Here is a 27,891-nt window from a genome sequence, read left to right on the forward strand (position 1 = left end):
TGTAATTGGATTGGTAAAAATCTCTATTTGTAAGCAAGCACACTTGATCTTTCTGCAAATATTCTCCAATGGAGTGCAAAAAATGGGAAAAGGGTAGGCAAGAACTATGGAGGAAGATAGTAAAGAAAAAAATCTCACTCCCACTTTTATAATATTATTGACAAAGAAAAGAATATATGATGCACTATATAATTATATACAATCAAATAAAATAAAAGTGTAAAGATAATTTATAAAATGTCTATGACTAATATACGTGTATACAAATCCAACAAATAAAGAAACAAAAATGATATGTCGCTAATGTTTTTATAGAGCTTCAAAGAAAATAATGCCCTTCATACAAAATACTCGACAAATAATAATTTCAATACAATTCATTATCTTTGTGTAATACGATCTTTAGCAGCAGGACCGTTGTAATAATTTGTATTTTATTGAAAATGATATATATTCCCGCAGCACTTGACGCAAAGTAACGAGATCTGAAATATCAATATCACAAAAGCGACTCTTGCTGTGCGCGACCTGATCAAACCGAACGGGTGATCTGAAAACGGCTGCGAGGCACAATTATTTCTATCGGAGCTTAAATACCTGTATTAAGGTATCTATTATCAGCAATTAGACTCAGGTGGGTTTCCTATATCGCGTTGCAACTAATTAATGTAATCGATTAACGGTTACACATTTAGGATATCAAATTACCATCAGACTCAATTGGAATTGAAATGTTTGACATTGTAACTATTTTGTGATTTCAGAAGATTAGTGGGGTGCATGGCATCGTGCCTTAAGGCAAATTGCTGGAACTTCCCGCACCGTAATTAAAAATCTTGCTACGAAAGCCAAAAAAAATTACACAAAGTGTGTACACATTATTAACATCTTTATAAAATATCTGATAATTTGATGTACATATGTCAAATAAACATTTTTGAGCGCCAAATGACATTTTATAAACTTATTTTTAATGAGCGTCCAAAACCGCTAGATCTGCCTTCCAAAAAATTTAATCAGTTCTTCATCTTGTCAATACAAGCAAAATGTTTTTTGAGTTATTAAAATCGGACGTTCCGTTCTCTTAAAAACTGAGTCACCGTTTTTGGCACTTTTTGCCCAGTATCTGCGGAACGGCTAGACCTGCCTCTACCAAATACTAATCAACACGTCTCCTTATCAATACGAATCGAATGTTTTTTGAATTATTCAAATCGGTTGATCGGTGTTCCCGAAATCGTCGACGAAAATTCGTATCCGCGCGCACACACACGCACACGCACACACATACATCCATTTTGTGTAAGGTATGCCAAAATGTTCAGAAACTCCTGAAACATAAAGATATGCAAAAATTCTCATTTTCGATTTTTTTGCGATTACTATAACTTACCCTACTTGCACAAAGGTCTAATTTAAATTTAGGCAATTATATTGTAAAAACCAAACCAACAATATCACAACAAATAACCAATAACGAATAATATGTGACTGTGTTCAATCAAACTCTCATATAATTCATCGTACAAAGTACTCTCATATAATTCATAGTGCAAAGTATAACTTTCATGGGGGCATTCTTTACAGAGATAACACTGTATATAACCTTGATCATAACTATTTATTTAATTTATCTCTTATAAAACATCATTTTTACTCAATATTTTTATTCCCTATTTTTTATTGTTTATACCTTTGCCAGGGCAAAGGTTTAGTTGGTCCTTTTTACCCCATTCACGTATATAAATATAACTTTAAGAGAGAAATACAGCTTTTATAGAGGTTGTATAAAAAATTGTTGAATCTAATTTAAAATTGACAATACATCTTATGAAACAAAGAAATAATGTCTACTTAAAAATTATAGAGATCTCGTAAACTAAACAACAGTGCTCACAACCAAAAAAACTAACAACAAAAAAGAAAATGGAATGGACTTTTTTGTATCAGTAGACTTAAAATAGATAATTAGACTTCTTTTATTTTTCTGTTGAAATTTGATCAATAACTTCTTAGCTAGGCTACTAAGTAAGCTTGTTTTTTATATCATTTAACTAACTAACAACAAAAACAAAATACTTTTGTTATGGTTTTCTTAATATTGCCGTTTATCTTCCGATAGAAACGTCAAAATAATCGAAGTGATGGCTGGTTATACATATTTTTCCTTCTTCTTTCAAATATTGTTGTTAAAAAATTTATCTATTTCTCAAAATAAATCTACATGCGTCATGTTTATTTTTTTATTTGAAAGTAATGATTACACCAAGGAAACTAAATATAAAAATTCTACAAATTATTTCAGCAAACATGAAACATATCTATTTTCTCGGTTGTATCTTGCAAATCTAGCAAAAAAACGACATGACAAACGAACGAGGAAACTGTATCGCACCGTAAGATCTCTTACAAAGAAATGTAATCCTTTGGGACATATATATATATATATATATATATATATATATATATATATATTTATATATATACGTTGGTTGAGATCATTTTATAATTATAAATAAACCGTGTGTTCTGCTATATGATACATAGTATGTACTATATATTAATATTATAGTTATTCCAGCTATAGTGTTCGCACATCTTGTTAAAATTATTGCTGATTTAACCCACATTAATTAAAAATTAATTCGTATATAGAAAATTGTTATTTTATGTAAGAAATTGATATAGGGGGAAGTCCCGTAACGCCGGACGGCACCTACCGCCGGACACTATATTTAACACGTATTATTAAATCGAGTCTTTCCATTTCAAAATTGGATGCTATCTACCACATAAGTCCTTATAACTATATAACCATATAAAGTTATAAGAATCAGAGAACAGTTTGAAGATGCTCATGATTTAGATTTAATTTAATAGTGTATCTAAAATTTATTTCAATCTTATATGAAACTATGAAGTTCTATTGTTAAACTTTTTGTCGACTTTTTGCTGAATAATAGTAGACAAACAAAAAGAGACAACACATAGTTTGAGGTTTGAAATGTTGCCAAAAAACTAATATAGAGTCACCCGTCTATAATATTTATTTTTCTTTTTCATTTGTTTGATATCTACAATATACTAATCCTATCTACATAAGATACTAAATCAATTGTTAACAAAATAAAAAAATAAATATATGTACTACGTCCCATTCTGCAGTTCTTTACATCATGAAGGTGATATAGAAGAACAAGATGGAATGAATTTTTTTCTATTAGTAGATTTAAAATAGATAATTAGATTCCTTTTATTTTTCTGTTAAAATTTGATCAATAACTTCTTTGTGGGCTACTCAGTAAGCTTGTTTTTTATATCATTTTACCTACATTTCTAAAGATAATAATAACTAAGTATTCAAAGGTCCCAAAGATTTCCATTTTATAATTGAAAACAAAAGTTTATAATTGTTTATTATACGATTTGTAATTGTGAACAAGAAGTTAAAATTTATAATGTTAAATTTAGCTATATAGTCTACGTAAATAATCTTGAATCCACATGCACGAGCCAAATATGCAGAAAAATGATTTTCATATTCAATAGAAGAATTTTGATATTCGTGAGTTTGAATGATACCACAATCGAACAAAAATTACATTATTCATGAAGCTCGTAATTGTTATAATCTTGTAATCACTTTTTTATTATGACAACTCTATTATTCCATTTAACAATTAGTCTTTCATATTTCATACTTTATTTGACAGGATTTCATCAGTTCATTTTCTCGGACTTCATATTGTCTTCACGACCAATTTAGCGACCAAAATATTTTTTGACCTAGTCATCTTATTCTATACATGAAAAATCGGTTAATCCCAGTTTAGCTACTACATGTGTTTTCTATAAGTATATTCTAATTACCATTTGCTTTGTATTGAATGAGGCATGATCCCTGTTGACACAATAAGCATTTTTAGAATAGCACAAAATTAAATTCCCAACGTCTCTTCACCGTGGCTGAATCTTGTTCTAACAATAACTTGGCAAGAAATCCATCCGATTTCGTAACGTGTCAAGATTTATAAAGCAATGTTATGAAACCTGACAACTCTCACAAAGATCATTGTTTACATTAGTTAAATTATATAACATTAGAAAGAAAAACGACATCCTTATTTATGAGATAATATTCAACGTAATGACCGTCAATTTTAGACACGACAGGATTAAGATACAAAACATGGGTGTAGGTAGTTTGCATAATAAGATTCGTGAACAGATATTATACAAACACAAATCAAAAATAATTTAAATACATTTTATGGATGAATAATAATTATAAATTAAAATCATAATATGTACGTTCGTGAAACGTACTTGATAAATATAAAATGAACCGCATTAATTCACACTTCAGGTTTTGATTTTCCAAATTTTCAACTGTCAAATTGAAGAAATTCCGAATTTATTGTTATTATAAAATTACAATTTTATAATTTTGAAAATTTTATGTGGCTAAAATAATACAGAGGCTAGTTGGTATTGGTATTTTGCCTTGAGGCAAGTTACATGAACTTTCTGATATGTGTAAATAATCAACTTAAGAAATAAAAAATAAATTATTTTTATGAGTTATTAAAAGTATTCCGAGTGGATTTATTACACATAATTGAAAACGAACAAACACGTTAACTCTAAGTATTTTCTAAAAGCAAATTTTCACAAATCAATAATTTGTATAATTGAACCAGATTTCATAGAACTTTAATAAGTTAGTATGTTCATTAAGACCAAGTACTCTATCGTTATACCAAGTAAATCATCTAATTTTAATTTTAACAAACGTCAAAAAAACTACTCATTTTCTCAAACTTTGATAAATTTTTAAAATTAAACTACTTGTCGATAGGCCGTAATATTTAGTAGTCTATAAGACCATGATTTACATCGCCAAAAAAGTTCCATAAAAATCGGCTTAAATTTTTTTAACAGTTAATTACAAGAAAACGTCTCGGCAGATTTTCACCTAAAACTAATCAGTGTTATTCCCAACTAATATCTTTCGAACAGTTTTTGATATTTTAAAATCGATTCGGTAGTATGAGCTCAAATGTGGACGAAAAGTTCAAAACTTTTTACAAAATTATCAAAAAACGGCTCGGCAGATCGTCTCACAAAACTGACAAACGATCATTCTCATCAAGATACATCAAATGGTTTTTAAATTTCTGAAATCGGTTCAGGCGTTTTTGAGCAAACGTCGATGAAAAGTATTATTTTGACAAATGCCCAAAAAACGATACTAATTTTTGTAAACTTTAAAGTATTTTTAAAGCTAAACGAGTTGTCGTAGGACCGTAATAGTCAACAATATTATTTAATTAATTAGAAGAATATTCTAATAATCATTACTAAAAAGCACTAAATTGTTGACTTTATTTAGTTTAAGGCCATAATATCTACTGTTTGATTTGTTTAAAGTTTAATTAAATAAATTTTGAAATTATTGATGTTCTGACAAAAGTAAATCCAATTTCTTCAATAGACAAGTACAATTTGTCTAATGGTATTTGATCTCATATATAGGTATATGTACTGTCGGTTTTTGAAAACCGTTTTCTTTTCAGAGAGAATTCTGAAATTCAAAAACCGATTTTTAGTAGAAAATACTACTTTTCAATTGATGAATAACACTAAAAAAATGAAAATACAGCATAGTGTACCAGATGACGAAAAAAAAAAAGATGAAAAACCTATTGAAAATCTATAGTAGTTCTTCGCTTCACTATTATAAACATAAATATTAATAAAAGATAATTAATTTCTAATTACATAACATAATTTATTATCAGTAAAATTGAACAGTGAATAATGTCATTCAAAAGCTGCTGTTAATCATTCGAAATGTTGTGTTAACATTTGTTGTTCGAATTATTCGAGCAAATAGTTTCCTATAAAAACTCAAAACCAGTAAATCTCGTTTTTTTAGAAAAAATACGAGTATTATTCAAAAGCCAGTTTTATAAAATGTCGCTTTTGTAGAAACGCTATGTATGTTGATGATATGAAACAACTATATATTTTAGACCAATATTAAGTAAATAAAAATTAGTATTCTCTAAAAGTCAAATGTCCTATTTCGTAGTCGTCATGAATTTGATTGAAATTTCAAAAATAACTAATCTTACAAATATAAATGTGATTCTATAAACATGAATTTTCTGTTTCAGAATTTGCTAACAACATGAGATGAAACAAAATACAAGAAAAATCCACAAATGGAAATTGAGTTATAATTGCCATGATAGTGAACAAAACTATTCATAAAAAAATATGTGAAAATTAATTATACACATTATTGTCTCATTATCTTATTTGTGCAAAAAAATTCTCTTGTTGTGAGAATATTTAAACTGCTGTAGAAATAAAAAAAGTATATCCTTCAAAGTTTTCTCGGTAAACTTACGAACATAAGTTAATAGCTTTAAGAAAATTCATATAATGCTTGAAATTTGATTTCTCCAAGAAAGAGATACCGAAAGAGCGTCCGTTGTACCATATTTATTCTAAAGCATATTAATGTTGCAAGGAACTTCGCCCAGTCAGGCGGAAAGTTAATCACTTCGCAGCTACTTTAGAAATTCCAGGGAAGAAAAACAAGTTTTGAGGGAGAAATTCATAAATATGGAAGAGTAGTAAATAATAATGGGTAATTTATAATACTGCTTATTAGTCTGAAGCTCAGGTCGAATGAAGCAACATCAAGAGAAATAATTTTTTGTGTAGGATAGTGCAGGGCTTAAAAGTTCACTGGTAAGAACATCCACCCCCAATATCACAAAAATGAGTGAAATTAAGAATTTTTTAAAAACAATATATGAAAGTAGAGGGCAAAAATAACCAGATATCACGTTGATTCTTACGACGAACAGAAGATAAACGCCAATGTTTGAAAATCCATAACAAAAATATTTTCTTCCGTTCTTACAATTAGATATTTTGGTTGTGAGTACTGTTGTTTAGTTTATAAGACCTTGATATAGTTAACCTTAATTAACATAATTATACGTTATTTAATTATTTTATAAGATGCATTGTTATTTTTAAGTAAGATTCAACATTTTTTTATATATCCTTTATAAAAACTTACATGTGGGTGGGGTAAAATGGACCAACTGAACCTTTACCCTGGCAAAGTTGTAAACGATGAAAAACAGTAAATAAACTGGATATAACGAGTATAGACCAATTTTTATTAGAAACTCAAATAGAATATTTAAACCAAATTTTAGAAAAGTCAAATGTCATTTGATATAGCATTAATTATTATTGTAGAGAGACAAATTTAGAACTATTAAATGCTCTATAGGTTCCAATTCAAATACAACAGATATTCTAAATAATTAACATAAATTTTATTGTATACATTGCATTTACACTTTTAGCTTAATTGTGATTAATTAAATTTTCATAATTATTATTTAACGATTTAATTAAATATTGACTAAATATCTTATAAGTATATAATTATTTTACTACTGCGAAAAGTATAAATAAAGCATATAACTTCATGATATGAAAATTAAAATAGACAGCAAATAAATGTAGTTAATAAAATAATATTCATATATTTACTCTTGAAAAGAACTTGAGAGAAAATGGAAGAAAATCCTGCGAGAAAAGCGAGTTTAAAAACTAATATCTAGGACAATGACCAGTTGTTCTCGTGTAAATATTTACAAAGTCGCGTTAAAACCTTGTAGACAATAAACACTTAAATATTAATATCATCAGTTATTGATTTGAATTAAAAAACATAATACAGATTCTGAAAATATTTGTTTTTAGCGGACACAACACCAAAGTACATTTACAAGAAAAACAAAGAACTTCTGGAAGTACAACAAAGAGTATTGTATATGAGCTTACACAGTACATAAAAGAAAAATTCTGAGCTTTTATATAAAATGAATAAAATATCCGGTACAATCAAGTATGCTCTATTCTGTTCGAAAGAGATCGATAATTTTTGTCATTTTTGTTTGTGCCTCATATACGATGTGAAATATAACAGTTTTTAGATCAGCTGGCATTTTAGACTGACCATAGTAAAAATATTTGAGTTTGGTATTTTGTCTTTCGATAGTTTTATCTGTATTTTGGAATGTTTTAGAAAACAATTAAAAAGTTCAAAAACAAAGTTTATTGGCGTCGACTGATCACATTATGCTGTATTTGCTGAGAAATTTTATTATACTATATTTTATTCATTTATTATTGATAATTGAAGATAGTTTGATAGCAATAACTTCACATCATGAGAAAGCTACTTTAAGTTCGAACGCAATTGATTTTAACTTCCCGTAGGGCAAGTTATAGTAATCGCAAAAAAATCGATTTTTTTTATATATCTTTTCGTTTCAAAACCTTCTGAACATTTTGGCATACCTTAGAAAAAATGGATGTATGTGTGTGTGTGTGTGTGTGTGCGCGTGTATGTATGTGTGTGCGGATACAAATTTTCGTCGACGATTTCCGAAACACAGATGAAGCAATTTAAATAATTCAAAAAACATTCGATTCGTATTGATAAGGAGACGTGCTGATTAGTTGTTCCGAAGATACGGGGCAAAAAGTGCCAAAAACAGTAACTCAGTTTTCAAGAGAACGGAGCGTCCGGTTTTAATAATTCAAAAACATTTTACTTATATTGACAAGATGAAGAATTGATCAAATTTTCATGAAGGCAGGTCTAGCGGTTTCGGAGATCTAATAAAAAAAAGTAAAAAAAATGCTATTTGGCGGTCAAAAATGATCAATAAACATATGCACATCAAATTATCAGATATTTTATAGAGATTTTAACAATAAGTATAAATTTTGATTACATTTCTATGAGTTCCGTACCAATGTTTATCCGTTAGCCGCCGACGCGGCGCTTACGTGCTTTGACATATTGTCTCTATGCAGTTAAAGCAGTACGATTGCTTTGAAAAAAAGTTCAGAATTTTCAACATTTTTTTTTTCAAAATAAAAAGTAATTTTTTGTCAAATTTATAGTTTCTCAAAAATCTAATTTCTTCGAAGTAATTTTTTTTTTCAAAAATGTTAATCGTTTTTAAAAAAATAATAAAGTTTGGTACGGGAAGTTCCAGCAATTTGCCTTAAGGCACGATGCCATGCGCCCCACTAGTTATAAGGTCTATGTTATAATATGTGTATATGACAAGTTCCGCGATTGCCGGTAATGTTTGCTCAGCAAGTGACGTCACAGTCCCTCTTATGTTTGTGCACTATATACAACGAAAAACATATGAGGACTAGCAGTCCATGTAGTGTAAAGTATAGGTTCCACCATATATATGTATGTATGGAAGTATCGTTATATGTAAATGTTTTCGTAATCTACCCTGACAAACGTATCTTGTTTTCGAGCGTCAAATTCTCAACCCGCAGTGTATGCAATTCTGTTCAGCAGGTCACGCTGTGTGCAGACTACAGGCGCCGAAAGCTTTTAAAGTCGGAACATGAAGACGGCAGCGTGGCACAAGTTGGAAATTATTATGCTTGTAAACTATCAACTTAGACCACTTCAACGTGATTTATTTACAATAGACTCATTTCTTACCATCAGCTAATACCAATTTTATTACAATAATAAATGTCAAAGGTATGATATATAATTTCGAGCATATTCGAGGTCGAGTGATGTAATTTGACAACGGGTTATATTTGCCAATCGGTTGAGTTATATTTAAAATAAATTTCATTATTTACATCTTTAGAGGTTAAAAAGCATAACAGCGACTGTATTCACTATAAATAGATTTTTTGCCAAGATTTTATTTGAATTATATGTACTAAGCACCTGATATTAGTGTCGTTGTAGCATTCGATTTATTTATAGACGTGTTATTTCATTATTGCGATAACTCTTATTTATTTGCAATACTGAATGCTTAAGAGGCACAACTAGTGTAACCGCCTAAACAAAAGGTGATTTTTGGGAATTTATATTAAAAAAACTACTTTATCAATCATTTCAAAATTTTAGAAATATATTTATACATGTTTTAAGAACACATAGTAAATTTGAAGAAAAAAATAAATATTTTTTAAGTTATCGACGATCTCCAACGGCGCGACAAAAAAGGCCCTTAACTGCTGCAGTGATTCCGGCCTTCTACGTGGATGAAATCAAAAAAAAAATCTCGTTAAACCATATAATATTGTCTGTAAAATGAACTACGATAAAAAAAATAAATCAAAAATTGACAAAATGGCGGCGTTTTTTAAAAAAGTCGAATTTTACCCAAAATTTTGGTCGTTTTTCGACTGCCAAAATTCGATTTTTGATCCGATCAGAAAATCGATAGTTCATTTTACGGACAACTATATATAGAACATGTAAAAAAAATTGATAGTGATCAGATCATTTGTTTTTGAGTTATCACTGCAGCAAATTTGGAAAATGCTGTTTCGAGAAAAACGCGTTTAAAAATAAATTGATCGTTATACTATATACTATATATATACTATTTAAATAGCTGTAACTCAAAAATTATTTGAGATATCGATTTGAAATTTAATATGTTATTTTTAAAGGTGTAATCTACCGAAATATGAAAAAAAAAAACAAAAATCGATTTTTTCGAAATTTTACACTAGTTGTGCCCTTGAGGTTTAAAACATTATTTTAATAAAAATTCATTTGAAATAATAGCTAGTGATGTTTTCAAGTAAAAATAGCTTTTCCGAAGCGTTGCTGCATTAATAAAAAGTCATCAGTTTTACAGAAATTCCAGTAATAAATTCATCACATAGAATTGTACAACCGTTCGCGTTGTCATCTATAAAGCCATGTCGTTTAAGAACCCTGTATAACAACTCATAGTACTCGTTCTGATTGCTGTTAAAAATATATAAGGTGGGGCGGGACACAAAGGTCCAATTTGACTGTAAATAATTGTACTGTCTGAACAAAATAAACTATGTCACAACACATAAAACAACTATTGAAGTTTGTTCAGTAAAATTCCCGGTTAATTTCTTATTATAGAAATGTTACTATTTTGCAGTTTTTCTAAAAATGGTCATCAGTTTCTTTCGTGCTGGACCGTTTTACCCGCGGACCATTAAGCTCCATTTGTCCTTATATATATATATATATATATATATATATATATATATATATATATATATATATATATATATATATATATATATATATATAAGATTGTCAACTTATTTCTAAAACCTATAACCTATTACTATCTCGAAAAAGTCAACTCGAGCAAAAATATATTTTGTTAGCAGGGCATTTGATACGCTTGAGTTCTTTATATAAATATAAATACTCATATTTTGATCTCTATAAAATATAAGAATATCCTAAGTTCATTGACTTGGACCTAAAGCACGTCCTTGTATTCATGTAATACCTCTTATAAAACGAAAATTTGTTTTATTCAAATGTATTCAGGCATTATATACATTTCGTTTGAGGATTATTATTGAAGGAAATGGCATAAAAAACGATAGATTTGTATGCACGCATAAATGTTGTAATATGAAATAATTCAATGTGCCACAATATTTGATGTAAATCGGCACTAAGAGGATTCATTAGTATAAATATATAAATTAATTGCTTAAAAATTAAAACATTTTGAAGAAACTGCTAAAGAGATCAAAAGGCATACATATATTTTATAAGTAAATAGTTAAAATTATATAATTATCAATAAAATATTGTTAATATTATATCGAATGGGAAAACAACTATTGAGTTGTTTTTCCAACATGCCCCTTTAGTATACAATGTCCCTTTACTGCCGATTATTGTAAATTCCTCAAATTTATTAAATGTCCTCGACTGGACAGTTGTAAATAAAAGAGATAATAAAAAAAAATATATATTTTTCAAAGAAAATAAAACATGTGCCATGAAAATTCTTGCATTAGTGCATTTTTTTAACGTAGGGCCTTTCAAATTTTACCAATTTTGAAAATTTTAAGAACATAGCTCAACAAAAGGTTTTGAGAAGTTGGGACAATTATGTCATTACTTTTGACTATACAGTGACTACAGTGTGTGCATGTGTGTGTGTGTTCGTATGTGTTTGAGAATACAATTTTTCATCGACGATTTCGGGAACACGAATCAATCGATTTGGAGAATTCAGAAAATTCGAGAAAGGTATGTGTGTGAGGATACAATTTTTCATCGACGATTTTGGGAACACGGATCAACCGATTTGGAGAATTCAGAAATTATTCGATTTGTATTGATGTAAATGCTGATTAGTTTTTAGGCGAGGCAGGTCCAGCTGTTTCAAAGATACGTGTTAAAAAAGTGCCAAAATAGTAATTCGGTTTTTCAGAGAACGGAGCGTCCAATTTGAATGATTCAAAAAGCATTTTACTTATATTGACAAAATAAACAACTGAAAACATTGGGAACGCAGGTCAAGCGGCTTTAGAAATACAATGAAAAGAGCAACAAAAATGCCATTTGGCAGAACTAAATGATTATTAGACACGTGCACATGAAATTATCACATATTTTATAGAGATTACAATAATCAGTACAAATTTTGTTTGCATTTCTATAGGTTTTGTACCAAAATTTATATTGTTTAGATATTAGACTACGGCGCTGCGCTTACGCGCTTTTATATTTTATCTCTAAAACAGCTACCCAGCGCGATTGCTTTTCAAAAATATTAGAAAAAAATTAATTTTTCAAAGAAGTCATTTTTTTATATGCGCTCTGATACTTCGTCTTTAAAACAGCAAGACTACGGCGCTGCGCTTATGCGCTTTGATATTTTGTCTCTAAAACAGCCACCCAGCGCGATTGCTTTGAAAAAAATTCTGAATTTTCAAAAAAATTCAAAATATTAGAAAAAAAAAAACAAATTTTTCAAAAAAATCTTTTTTTTTATGGCGGCGCTTACGCGCTTTGATATTTCGTAAACATCCAACCCAGAGCGATTGCTTTGAAAAAAGCTCAGAATTTTCAAAAAAATTCGAAATATTAAAAAAAATCAAATTTTGCAAAGAAGTCATGTTTTTATGGCGGTGCTTACGCGCTTTTATATTTCGTCTTTAAAATAGCAACCCAGCGCGATTTATTTGAAAAAAGTTCACAATTTTCAAAATATTAAAAAAAACAAATTTTTCAGTCATTTTTTCTCCAAAAATATTCTCACAAAAAATTTCAACCTGTTTAAAAAAATATATTTTTAGTGCGGAAAATTCCAGCAATTTTCCTTAAGGTACGATGCCATGCACCACCAGTAATAGTATTATATCCATATATTTTATATCATATAGCGATCTTAAATCTCTTATGAACGTTTCTCGTGCAGGTTCGAGTGATATTTAACACTTTCGACTCGGGAGTCGGACTGCCAGTCGGTACGATGCGCTCGGAATATTATAGTGCTATACTTATCTCTCAACTCGGAATTTTTTTTTGTATCGGATTTTTTCAAAAGGTGGTTATATTGCTTTTAAATATAGTTATTATGATAATAAAATAGAAAATTTTGAAAATTAAAAAAAATTGCACTCAAAACCATGCTATATCGTTTAAAAAATCATTTCTTCACATATCTTTATTAGAATTATGGGGATCATGAGCTAATAAATTAATTTTGTTATATATTTATTTATAAAATTAATAAATCAATCAATAAATGAATGTAATAGTAAATTAATTTTTAAAAAATAAAAAAAAATAAATGTAAGTTTAGTTTGCGACGAGTCGTCGCCGACACGATTTGCCGCCGGAGCGGCGGCATCCGAGCGCAACGGTAAAATGACTATGCCGCCGGAGCGGCGGCATCCGAGTCGAAAGGGTTAAGTCAGTGAGTATGCGATCAGGTCAAGCAAGCTCTACGAGCTTCGGTCGCTAGTCGCTACGCCTGCCATGACTCGCGACTCCCGTGTCTCCCGCGACTCCCATCACTCGTCCCTATCGCAGCACACCATCGAGTGCCGAGCACATTACGCGCGCTCGATTTTCCGAGCAGCAGTCCGCACGCACGCACACGTTTGAATAACTGGGGCAGCGGCTGACGTCACGACTTATTGTAAACATCCTGCCCAAGACCGAAAGAATCTAATCGAATGATAGTATAAGGGCTTGGAAGTAACGTATGAATAAATAAAAATAAAGTACTAAGTGGTGCATGGCTTCGTGCCTTTAGGCAAATTGCTAGAACTTCCCGTCACGAAAATCAATTTTTTTTTTAAAAAAAGGGTGTGCGTAAGGTTCACACGCGATTGAAGTAAATCTTATTTGCTACTACACAAGATGGCATTTAAGTAAAAATAAATACACCATTTAACAATTTAATGTTTATTAGTAATATGGTAACACTCGTGATGCACGCATTTATTAGCGTCAACCATTATACACATTTATATAATGATAAATTATAAATTATATATTTATAATAGTAATAAATATATGTACAATATTTAAAAACAATAATGCAATTAAAGTCATACTTTAAATATGACATGATCGGTTTGTCATTGTATTTAGCATTTAGAAATGAGCCTTCATTAGAGAAATGAAGTAATTGCTGATTAATAACTTCTATAATATTCGTTCGCACAGTGGATTATGTTCAATCATGTAATTGTGTTTGAAAAACTTCATGTAATTGAAATTAACATACATTCATTGACTGCCTGTACATTTTTTACTTTTTCGCGATATAATCTTATTCTTTGAACAACTGTAATATCTGTCTTGTCTTAAAAATATTTTGCATTTTAATAACTTCGAAGATTTATGGAAACTACGAATAATATAAAAATAATTTCTAATAAACAAGGTAAAATATTAAGAAATAGAGTAAAATATTTTTCTGATTCATGCATTTTTCATTAAATCAACATTAGTACTACGATGTAACTTTAAAATGTTTATCTATGCCGATTTCCTTGTTGATATCGGTACGCATACAACGTTGACGCCAGTACGCATACAACGAGAGATCTCTATTCACATACGCCACGACTAATCACAATCGACCCGTATAGAAAAGATATCATCGAGAGCGAATGACGAATCATTGGCACAGGACTCTTATCCTATCTTATCTACCGTAACGCACTGCCGTTGCATTATGTGTATGGATTTATACCCTAGTCGCGCCTAAAGAAGTTTTACTTCAAAAACTTTCAATTTTTTTGTAACTTTGAAATAATTAGATTTTTAAGAATTTTGAAAATTTTGAAAATGAAAGATTTTTCTAAAAAATTTAAATATTTTTCTATATTTTGAAATTTTTTAAAAACTTAGATTTTTTTCAAAGCAATCGTGCTGCATAGCTGTTTTAGAGATGAAATGTCGAAGCGCATAAGCGCCGCGTCGCAGGTTAACTGATAAACATTGGAACGAAACCCATTGAAATGTAAATAAATTATGTACTTATTATCAAAATCTCTATAAAATATCTGATAATTTGATGTGCATATGTCTAATGATAATTTTTGATCGCTGAAAAGCATCTTCTTCCACTTTTTTCATCGGATATCCAAAACCGCTAGACTTGCCTTCCCAAAAATTTAATCACTTCTTTATTTTGTGAATACAAGTAGAATGTTTTTTAAACGATTCGAATTGGACACTCCGTTCTCTCAACAACCGAGTTACCATTTTTGGCACTTTTTGACCCGTACCTTCGAAACGGCTGGACCTGCCTTGGCCAAAATGTAATCAGCAAGACTCCCCGTTATTAGAAATCAAATGTTTTTTGAATTATTCAAATCGGTTGGTTCAATGTCGATATTTTATCCAATCAATTTGGATCAACCCGAATTTAAGAAATTTTAATTTCTGTGTTAAAAACACATATACATACACATATATCAGTTGCTAATTAGCAAAAAATGTTCCGACCTAGCTTCTACTAAGAATTAAGCGACCCAATTCCTAACCGATTTTCATCTAACATTATTATTTTCCGAGATAATGTAAGTGAAAAATTATGTTTTAAACTGTTAAAAATAATTGAAACCTATTTATTGTTTCACAATATTCAAAATACTTCTTTAAAAAAATTAAAAATTGCTTAACAGTCATTTAAGAGAAAATTCTCCATCTGATCTTCAAATTAGCATGATGAACTACTATTTTTTATATTCACATTCATGTCATCATCGTGCGTGAAAAAATATTTTTTCTCTACTATTCAACGCCTATAACTATTGAGGTTTATTAAACGATTTTTAAAGATTTGAATTAGTCGCTCTGAAAAAAATGTCGAAAAGCCAAATTTGTATTCTAACACTAAACATGCACCAAGTTATTCCAATTTTTGCGTCAAACAATTCAGAACTACTGAGTTGGCAATAAAACAAATTTAACAAATCCGATTTGTAGTCACAACAAACTTTTTTAAAATTAATTAAAATTAACTAATTCGAAATAAAATCTGAAATTTCATGTAAAAAGTATAAAAAGTACAACATGTAAAATTAAATACATGTAATTTGTCTAAAAAAAGAGTTTCAATCGTTTCAATGTTAGTTAATTAAGCTTACGGTAAAATAATAATTTTATCTTTAAATATAAAAGTAAAAGGATAAATTATTCCATTCGTTTTTTTCTCTATAGTTCAGTCAAGCTTTATAATATTTTCTTATATATGATTTCGAAAGCGACACAAATGTAATATGTTAATTATGTAAGTACTATATAATTATGATGATTATTTTAATTTCTATTAGCAATATTATACGTCTAATTCTATATTTTCAAACGTTGCTGTTTTAATACAAGTATGTGGTCGTTAAATAAAAATCACTTTCTTTGTATAGGGTAATTTAACGTCTTGATATGCGTTTTATATTGCAAATTCGGACCGGTCAGTGAGCATATGCGTATTTAGAATTTCGAAGTGCATTCATAAAAATAATGTACACAAACGATAAACATAAAGCTTGAGTATAGCTCGTTTTAGTGTTTTGAAAAAGCTGCGGTTTGGTGCTTCTCAATATGGCACATAAATGCTACTGACCGTAATAAAGTTATATTACATACCAATGGTTCTCAAATACCAATAAAATAAAACTCAAGGAAATTTCAAGGAAAATTCTCATTTAATGCACTGTTAAAAAATCGCAATAAAACACCTGCTCCTAAAGATCCTAGATATACATAAAAAATCCTTGATTTCTCAAAGAGTGAAAAAAAATCTTGAAACTTGTTATAATGGGTTTTATAATATTTTCAATTACTTAATGATTGCCTCAAGTATACTTCTGTAATTCAGCTCAAACCGAATTAAATTTATATTTTTGTAAAAGTCACAAATGATTTCTTTGACGCCACTTTTTATACTTGCGCTGATGTCATGTTAACAATTACATCTTTAAAGTTAAATGAATCAAATTATAAATTTATAGACATTATCATATATTAAAGAGTTAATAAAATCATTATAGGGTTATGTATAATATCGATTTTTTTTAACAAAAACTATTTTTCAAAATAAAAAGAATCAACCCTAATGCATTAATAAGTCCATATTTTATGGTTACTAATATATCATAGGGGCAAATAATTTTTTTGAAAATTACTTTTGCACTTGAATTAATATAATAATTAATTAAATACATGAGTGCATAAAAACATTTGCAATAAGTATATTATAAACTCTTCGTAAAAATATGTTCGTTTAGGCTCTAGAAACACAGTTTTTCTTGACTAATTATAATTGATGTAAACAGTGCCAATAAAACGATACTTAGTATTTGCACATTGTTAAAATTTTATGGTGTTCAACTCCTATAAAATTACAGAAAACTTACTATTTCACATGTGCTACCATAGTAAACATCGTTCGAATATTCACGCATTTAGAGACGTACTGATACCATTCAATTTCTCCAGTTTTCTTACAAGAAACTTATATACATGGTGTTGAATTATAGCATATGTAGGTATAATATATCATAAATTTTAGATAAGAAATCAGTTGTATAAAACTTTTATCTATATGATTTTCTTGACAAAATATTTGAGAAGTGCAATGATAAACACAAAAGTTTCGTCCCGACCATTAGTCAATCAATATAAATTCCGCAGTTCGTGAACATAACGGTATTCGCAGAAGAATTTAGATATCTGACAAATGGTTCTCAGTTACTAATAGTAAGTGACGATCTATCTTTATTTATTCTTAGTCAGTGGTATACTTTCATAGAAAAATAATAAATGGGCGAAGAAATAAAAGAAAAGAGTTGCTCGAATAAAATCAGGTTTATAACAAGAGCTATCGACAAGATATATATATATATATATATATATATATATATATATAAGTCATCCCGCCTATAACACACATATGTTCGTCTACTGAGTCATAATCGTGCATCGGATAACATGGACGTTCTGCAGGATGCGCCATTCATATGTGGTCAAAGGAAATGCTGAATAACAAACAATTTACAATAAATTTTGACAAACTTTTCTTCATTATCAAATTTAGCAGAATTGTAAGGCTTTGAATTTGACAATAAAAAAGTTTATCAAAATTCATTGAAAATTGTTCAAGTTATTCAACATTTCCATTGACCACATATAAATGGCGCACCTGTAGTCTATATTGCAGTGATTTAATATGGTAATAAAAATAACCTATATGATAATCTAACTTTTACTAAAACGTATATTTTAGAAAATCGTAATACATTTGACATCTATAAGTTGTTCTCAACAAATTTTCAGTATAGTTAATGATTATATTATTAGAAAAACAATTAACATACAAACAATAAGAAATACACATAAAACAATTAGATTTTGAAAAATGTTAGAAAAAAACGCTTTCTTATAATACAAGTTAAATTTTCAAATATCAAGAATTAATATTTTAGATACATGCAAAGCTTTAAGAACTATAAAACAAGAACAACTACATACTCTAATGTTCTATATCTAAATTAAAGAATTAATAAAAAAAATATAATCACTAATAATTAGCGTTTTACTAGTGATTTACGCAGCTGTGAGAATAAGTGTTACTGTTTTGATGAGTGATAATACCCAATTAAATATATATGAATTATGCTCCTTCTATCTACTTCAAGAAATCGAATACTTGAACAAATTACGATGTATATTCTAATGAGGTTGTCTAATGATATAATGAACGATTTATCATTGCAAAGTGTAGGCAAATAAACTAATTGACTCCAAATATGTTTTGCAAATGTATTGTATTATTAATATTATAATGTTAAGATGTTCTGTCCTAACTGGTGAAAATATCACTTCATGTTTGTAAAAGATTGTTGTGATTAATCAGATAGTTTAGTGTTGATCCCAATTAAGCACGTAAATCGTAACTACTTAAAATCACTCCATTCATATGTTTCTGAATGAATTATGCGTGTTAAGAAGTGTTATCTAATAACACAAAAAAGAAAAATATAACAAGTCTAAATGCAAACAATCTAAAAACTATTCCAAAAGAAAAAAATTGGTGACTAGCTATATGTCAATCTATAATTAAACAATCAGAAGTAGGATTGTTTAAACGAGTACGTACGTCCTGTCTGACGGAGCTGGTTCCGCGTCCTTGTATCTGCAATGAAATATCAGGCCGTATATTAGGCCGAACGAAAATAGGCATTTTTACATCACACCTTATATAATAAAACTACTGCCTACGCTAATGATAATCTACTCGTTCACTCTCTACACACACAACCACAGGCATATGTTACACAACATATATACCTAATAAAGATTAATTATATATATATATATATATATATATATACATATATGTACGCTTTTCATTCATTTGTTTTTGACATTACTTCAAAGTAAAAATCGTAGAAGTTTATAAAATCTTTATTAAACTACCAAACATTTCGATATATTCTTTATATCATCCTCAGTAAAGTATTAATCTAAATGAGTCTCAAAGACGCTTTGCAGAATCATGTTTCATTTAAATTACAATAACAGTATAAACAAAAGGTTTCAAAAATAATCTAGTTAATTTTATTTTTGTTCTAAACATTTCACTTCTTTCTTGACTTTAATATTTGAAAATAAAATTGAGTGAAACAAAATATAATTTTAAAAGAATTTAATTTAAACAAGAGAAATTGAAAATGATGTAATTTATGTTTAGTAAATGATTATTAGTTTGGTATTCGTTTTTGAAGCTAATTTTTAAATGTAGTCAACTGATGATGACATAAAACAATATATCGAAACGTTTTTCAATAAAGATTTTATTTATAAACTTCTGCAGTTTTTACTTTGATGTATTGTCTTGAAGGTTTTGTCATATATACGAGTATATATATATATATATATATATATATATATATATATATATTTAAACCCTGTTAACCAGATAACTAGAATTGACGAGTATACTTTATACAAATAGGTAGATTTATTTACAAATCAACGTGGTTGTTATTTATCATTTTCAAAATAAAAACGTATGTTGTGATATAGAAATGATTTTAGTTCAAAAAAAATGTATAATACTATTTTATAAATTTGACTGTTTTTTAAATATTTTGTTTGCTATGTCCTGGCAAAAAATCAAATGTAAACTCGCAACATGGGCAAGATTTATTACAAAAAAATTAACTATGACTTAGTTTTTTCTATTAAATAATTGGATCGATGCCTGTATATATAAACTTTTGTCAATGTAAAAAACTGGCGTTTGTTTCGACTTCGTTTATTTTCAAGTATAGTTTTTTAGTGTTCTATAGCAAACAGCTTGACGTTGGTATGAAATGTACAAATGTCTATTCATGGATGACCATTTTTCATAAAATAGTGAAGAAAAAATTGTTAGAAAGAATTCTACATTTCTACTACATTATTCCTAGAACTATTCTAAAATTCATCATAGTAGGATTAGCAGCGTATTAGAATAAAAATATATACAGTAATTAATTACTGTTATTGATACAGTTTTGAAATAAACAAAAATATTAAATTTAATTCTTTCACTTCATTGATTCTTGCCTAATTTATGCTAGAGTTTAAAATTTTGTTTCAAGCCCGTGTGTACTTCAAATATATTTCTCTTGCATTACAATCTTGCAAATATAAATGTCCGGAATAAAATACAATGAGAAAATAATTACATGGAAAACTATAATAAATTACAATAAGTAAATAAAATAACACCCAGCCTTTATTAAAAATAATTCTATAAATCATCTTGAAGAAATGTTTTTTATTTCATTATGTTTAATATGCATTGCATTAAGGTTGTTCCTAGAATTCGCTAAACGATTGTTTCATTTGAAGTGCAATTTTTGAAATTACATTTGAACTTTAAAGCTTATAATATGTACAATACTTATGCTAAGTATTGTATTTTGAATGCATAAACAGTTCAAGTTTCATTTGAGAGCCCTTCAGGATTCGCATTTGAGAATTCACCTTGAGAAGATTATTACAATTAGCGATTCATTAGCCGCTTAGTATGAGAGATGAGAATCAAGGTATCAGATCTGAAGACGATAAATTATAATCGAAATTAAGGATAATTAATCAAAAGGATTTGACAGACTTAACCTTTCGTACGATTTGATTAAGGTCAAGATAAAGTTGATTAATTCGATTTTTATTAGGTAAAATAACTCGTTGCTGCGATGGAAAATTCAGTAATTGAATTCTACAAAAAAAAATAAATATAGAATGAACATTTACTTCGATGAGAATATTCCACACGCATGCTAAATCAACTAACAAAACCCGTAAGGAAATTTCCTTAATAATTTTCTTAATAAATACCACCTCATATAAAACGAATCTATTTGGTTTGGTCCTTCATATAAAATAAAGTAAAGCTTATATCTCGCTTACACTTGTATTTTTCCAAAATTCAAAAACTTAATAATGAATATGTTTTTCAGAATTCATCTGAATTGACATGACCTATGTCAGAAATATTTAGGAAATCTTTATTTGAAGTAACGGAGTAAAATGTAAGAAATTTTCATTTTCGATATTGTCTCCATCTGCAAGATTCTCTCAGCAAGTTTAAGCAAAGAGTTGATTCTTAGGAAAATATCCAAGAAAAATTAAATCTTGGGATGACAACTAAGATATATATATATATATATATATATATATATATATATATATATATATATATAAGAATGTGGGGAAGTTTGGGTACGGTAGTGACAGTCGTCACTATACTGATTTTGAGATAGGATCGAAAGGGCGGAAGATAAAGTATGTTTGTTCGAACAAGTTTATATTATTGCATCAGCTTCATAATTAACATGATCTGTAGACCGCATTGCTTTAAAAGAGTCTAAAAGAGAATTTGCTGTAAGTTGAATATTAGTAGTTAATTGCCAGCAATTTGTTTCGTATTATGTGACATGTCTTTCTTTTCCTTTTTGGGTGTTATTTATACAAATAAAGAAAAATTTAACTTAATTAAGACAACATACAAAAGAGAAAGTAAAAGAAAAATTCAAGACAAGAATACAATTTTTTTTACAAAAATTTCTTGTTTAAAATTTATGATTCATTATATATTGTTATATTATATTCACAAGCTTTGTTCAAATATATATGCTGTGATGTCTTACATATTTCTGACAATAAAAGTCGTCAAAAAACTATTTAGGCATTTATAGCTATTGGTTTTTAACCTATTTTTAAGCCTGTCACAACCGTCCTGGTGGTGTGAATGTGACACTCGCCCCAGGACTAAACCATGGTAATCAAAAACAGTATTTCAGTATTTCCACGTAAAATATGTTGAAATTATCATAAAATAAATAGTGTAATACTATCTTTAAAATTAAACTCAATTTAATTTTGCAAGACAAAATAGTTATGTTGCCTAAAAACGAATAGAGATGAGTTTCTATAAATATGAAAAATATCCTTTCAATATTAAATTACTTTTTTCATGATCAAATTATATATCATTCGAATATTATTTCATATTCAAATATAGTTTGCTAATTTTATATCCAACCTTGCATTTTAAACATATCTATTAACAGATCTAACTTAATAAAATTAATAAATAATACGTATTTAGAAACCGTAAATTAAATATTTATGCCTTCAAAAATACTATACTGTTATGGTGCCTATGTTGATTTTAGAAATTATAATACTAAATAAAATTATATATATATATATATATATATATATATATATACATTTATATATCTTATACCTTTTGCATCTGTTTGTATCTTTCATATTACGTATTCGTATAAATCATCGTACAGTAGCATAAAAATATAGTGAAATATGAAATGAAATTCTGTATCTCATTTTATTCTCGCATATAATCTAAATAAAATTTGATATGATCTGTCATACGAGGTTCTTCTATCATATATCTGATGTACTTCTATTGCCAATTTATCACGAAATATTTCATATTTAATGAAAAAGTGAGCAAGTAAGTGATTATTAAAATTTAAACTATTAAATTTCGTAATTTTTTTATATTTCTATTTATAATATTAGTAGGCTACAGAATTTTTTTTATATAACTCTCAATATTACAATTTGACTACAAACAGCATTTTTATTAAAAAGGATTTATTTGAACAATTCGCAAAATAATTCGAATATCCATGTTCATTTTATTCGAATATGAGTCGAAATTCCTTTGTTGTGGTATGGCCCCATTATCGATTACTCGTTTTCATCGGAAAATAAGACTTTCCATGAAAGTAGTAGTAGATATGATTCAAACATAGAAAAAATCAAATATTTGGTAAAACATTTATTGCCATAGGGTAGAGCGGGGCTTGAAGGTCCGCGAATAAAAATGTCAACCAACAATATCTCAAAAACACGTAAAGTTAAGAATTTTTTAACAACAATATTTGAAAGTAGGAAGAAAAAGATGTATAACCAGCCATTCAATTTTAAGTTACATCAACATTTTTTTTTATAAAACTTCTATAAAAGTTCAGACGTGGGTGAGTTAAAAAGGGCCAATTGAATCTTTACCCTGGCAAAAGTGTAAAAAATAAGAAAATATTAAATAAAAAAATAAACTAGGTAAAACTATGGGGTCGTGCCTTAAAGCAAATTGCTTCCCGTACTGTAACAAAATGGTCGAGGAATATTAAATGTTTTCAAATAGATTATTATAAATACTGTAACAATGTCTAATTATTATCTAAGAGTATAAACTGAATTTCAAAGTTAAAATTATTTGTTTGATGTATATAAGTGAGCTTTCTAACTTTAGTCAGAATTAAAATTAAAATCTGAATTATTTTATACAAAAAAAATTTTTTCGAAAAAAAATTGAAACAATAAACTTTTTTTTCCTAAAGCAATTATTTAGTTGAAAATGACTGGACCTGCCTTTGCTAAAAACTAATCACCTCTTCTCCAAATCATTACAAATTTTATGTTTTTTAGATCATTCTAATGAGATACTTCGTTCTATCAAAAACTCGATTTGTATTTTCTGCACTCTTTGCTTCGTATCTCCGTAACGGCTGGACCTGTCTTTGCCAAAAACTCATCAGCACATCTCCCTCTCAATAGGGATTGATAGATTTTTGAATATCAATTAAGTTAAAACAAATTTTGTAACTCTGCGTATATAAAATAGAGAGCATAAAAAACAATAATATTCAGTTTAAAAATTATATAATTGTTCAAATATTGCAATTTTATATTATTATTGAAAACATTACTAATTATTAATAAAATGCAAGTTTTAAATATTCTCAATCAAGTGAAAACAAATTTTGTAATTGCGATGTTATTAATAAATTCCGATATAAAAATATTTGGCATCTATTAAAATTAAAATAGTAATAAGATTATTTGAAGTAATATCAATCAAATAAAAACTAATTTTCAAGTTTTATTTAAATTTGAAAAAATTATACAATTTTGCAATTTTATAGTATTATTGAAAATATTACTAATTATTAATAAAACGCAAGTTATAAATATTCTCAATCAAATAAAAACAAATTTTGTAATTTTATGGACATTGCGATGTTATTAATAAATTTTGATATAGAAATATTTGGAAAATATTAAAAGTAAAATAGTAACAATTAATAAAATCATTTTAAGTAACATCAATCAAATAAATGCAATTTTTCAAGTTGTATTTACATAGGACTGTTCTTTACAATTTTGGCTCAACATACACATTTCCGAAACATTTTCCGAGTCAGCTCGGAACGGCTGCCGCTTCTTATAATATCGATCTCTTTGTGGGGCATATGCGCCCGGACGCGACTGCCAGTCTATCACGATTCTGGTTGCGTCGTCAGACAAATGTGAGACACCCAAAAATATTCACAACAGGAAGATTTAGGTCACGGGGCTAATGTAGGAATATTCACAACGCCTTTAGGGTTTCATTAATGAAAATTTGTGGATAAAACACGATGTTATAATATCGTTGTTGCTTTTGGTAGTAGTAAAAGAACGATGAGCGTAAAGAAGCTCTAGTAGAACTTACCGTGATTTATGTAAGTTCGATGATATGTGCTTTCTCAAATCGGGATTCGATGAAAATTTAGATTTTCAGTTGCATTGAAAACTACTTTTGATTTTAATATATGGGCCTATTCTCGGATAACATGTTATGTTATCAGTCTGTGGTAACATAAGATGTTTCAAATAAGAGTGTGTTGAAGATTTACCATTTTCGGTGCACCTATTTCATTTGATAAAACTTATGTTCTTGATGTTGACTCTCAAATTGAGAGTCTCAATATGTTAACGTCACAAAATTGTCAAAAAGTCAAAATAACATTAGTTTGACCTTACGCATATATTATTTATTAGTGCAAAACAAAAAATCTATTATATTGAACTGCTTAATATTATTTGCTTAGTTCAATCTAAGATGAAACAGATTATCGAGAATAGCTAGTAACTTATTTACTTATTAATATGTAGGAGCTTAAGACTTTGTAGTAAGATATGGTAGGCCAGAGCACAAATGTCTAATTTGACTTTCAGCAATTATATTGTAGAAATCTAACCATAATTGGTTACAACAAATAACACATATAAAACAAACAACTATCTGACAATGTTCAGAAAAGCTCCTAGCTAATTTGACATTGCGAAAATGTGTTTCTTGCTATTTTTCAAAAATTTGTCGCCTGATCTTTTTCACTCCATAGACGAAGTAAAAAAGGACGCCCAGGGGACTAACAAGCTAAATATTATTTATTTAACCAATGCGAAAACAAAATTTCATAAACACATTTTTACAAAAATTACACCGTATATAACATTGATCTGGTATTGTCAGAATTATTCATCAGCAGAGTTGGAATAACTATTCATTTATATTTTGTAAAATTGCTTTTTTAACTTGATTTACTTTTTGATTCACTATTTTTTTTTGTTTACACTTTTGTCAGGAAAAAGGTTCAGTTGTTTTTTTTACCTTTTTCACGTGAGCTTTTATAGCTATTATATGAAAAAACCCGTTGAGTCATACTTAAAAATAACAATACATGCTTTAAAACAAATAAATAACGCATATTTAAAAATTATATTTAGGTCTCGTGAACTAAACAACAACCAAAAAATACTAAAAACGTAAGAAAATACTATTGTTTTAGATTTTCAAACCTGGCCGTTTATCTCTTTATAGAGAAGTCTTAAGAGCAAAGGTGTTGGTTGGATAGACATATTTTAACCTCTATTTTAAAATATTGTTGTTGAAACTTCTAACTTTACTTGTTTTTGAGATATTGGTGGTAGACCTTTTTATCCGCGGATCGTTAAGTCCCGCTCTACCCTATAATACCATAGTCGTGCATGGCATCGTATTTAAGGCAAATTGCTGGAATTTCCCGTACCAAAAACTAATTTTTTTAAAAAAACTTTGCAAAACTTTAAAAAGATGAGATTTTTGAGAAATTTGAAATTTTTTTGAAAAAAAAAGACTTGAAAATTTTGATTTTTTATATTTTGATTTTTTTTTAATTTTGATTCTTTTGAAAATTCTGCAATTTTTCTAAGCAATCGCGCTGCATAGCTGATTTTGAACTGAAAGATCAAAGCGCGTAAGCGCCACATAGTCCTCTAACGTGTAAACATTGGTACGAAACCCATATAAATATACACAAAAATTGTACTTATTATAATCTTTATAAAATATCTGATAATACGATGTATATATGTCTAATGATCATTTTTCCATCAAAAAGCTAAAACATAAATTATCACACATTCATGATATATATTATATGCTAATTTCAAAATAAACCAACGTACTCTACTCTATCCATCCTATCTCTACCCAAACATTTCAAAGTTCTCTAAATAGTCATTGATTTCAACGTACAATGATGAATCGCACAGTCCATTAGCGTAGGTCTATAGCATAAACTAATTTGGGAAAAGTGTAAACAATATTTACTATAATGAACGCATACATTGGCCAGATAATTGAATATGATCAAAACAAGGTAAATTAATAATAGTATAGTGAACGATGTTGTGACGCAGTTTGCTCCTCGAATTCGAGTGCACGTCACGAATTCATTTCATTCGGTCAAGGGCGCTGACACAAGTGACGTTAATTAAGTTATTTATATAAATAGAGAATCAAGGTACGATAACGGCATACTACAAAGGATTATATTTCGCCTAATTACTGTGGAAAAGTTGTGTTTTGATCAGGAAACTAGAGTCAAGAACTAAACGAGTTCGTTCACTGAGTGCTCCAAACAAATATTTACATACTAAAATAATTGCCTCAAATTCAAATTAGTTTCTGCGTCCCCACGCATTATTTGTTTAACTACTTGTATTTGTGTGTTTGTAACCAACTTGTTTTAATAAATGATAGAGTCAAACACCAGATGCCGAGGTTTCGTTCAAATATCAGTCTATTAGATTATTTGCATATGTTCAACTGATGCACACAGCATTCATAC

At 28.5% G+C, this 27,891-nt stretch overlaps 1 protein-coding gene across 1 annotated transcript in view; it reads right to left on the reverse strand.

The window, feature by feature from the left end:
* LOC113376054 (cAMP-specific 3',5'-cyclic phosphodiesterase, isoforms N/G-like) overlaps nucleotides 1-27,891 on the reverse strand; it is a 167,960-nt gene that overhangs the window by 70,826 nt on the left and 69,243 nt on the right. The window contains exon 4 of the mRNA XM_026615985.1: nucleotides 19,527-19,562. Coding sequence (XP_026471770.1) covers nucleotides 19,527-19,562 — 36 coding nt within the window. The remainder of the gene's footprint in view (nucleotides 1-19,526; nucleotides 19,563-27,891) is intronic.

Source organism: Ctenocephalides felis, unplaced genomic scaffold, assembly GCF_003426905.1.
Source record: "Ctenocephalides felis isolate EL2017-DRISC unplaced genomic scaffold, ASM342690v1 CF-g0.4_SCAFFOLD_01886, whole genome shotgun sequence".
Classification (NCBI taxonomy): Eukaryota; Metazoa; Arthropoda; class Insecta; order Siphonaptera; family Pulicidae; genus Ctenocephalides; species Ctenocephalides felis.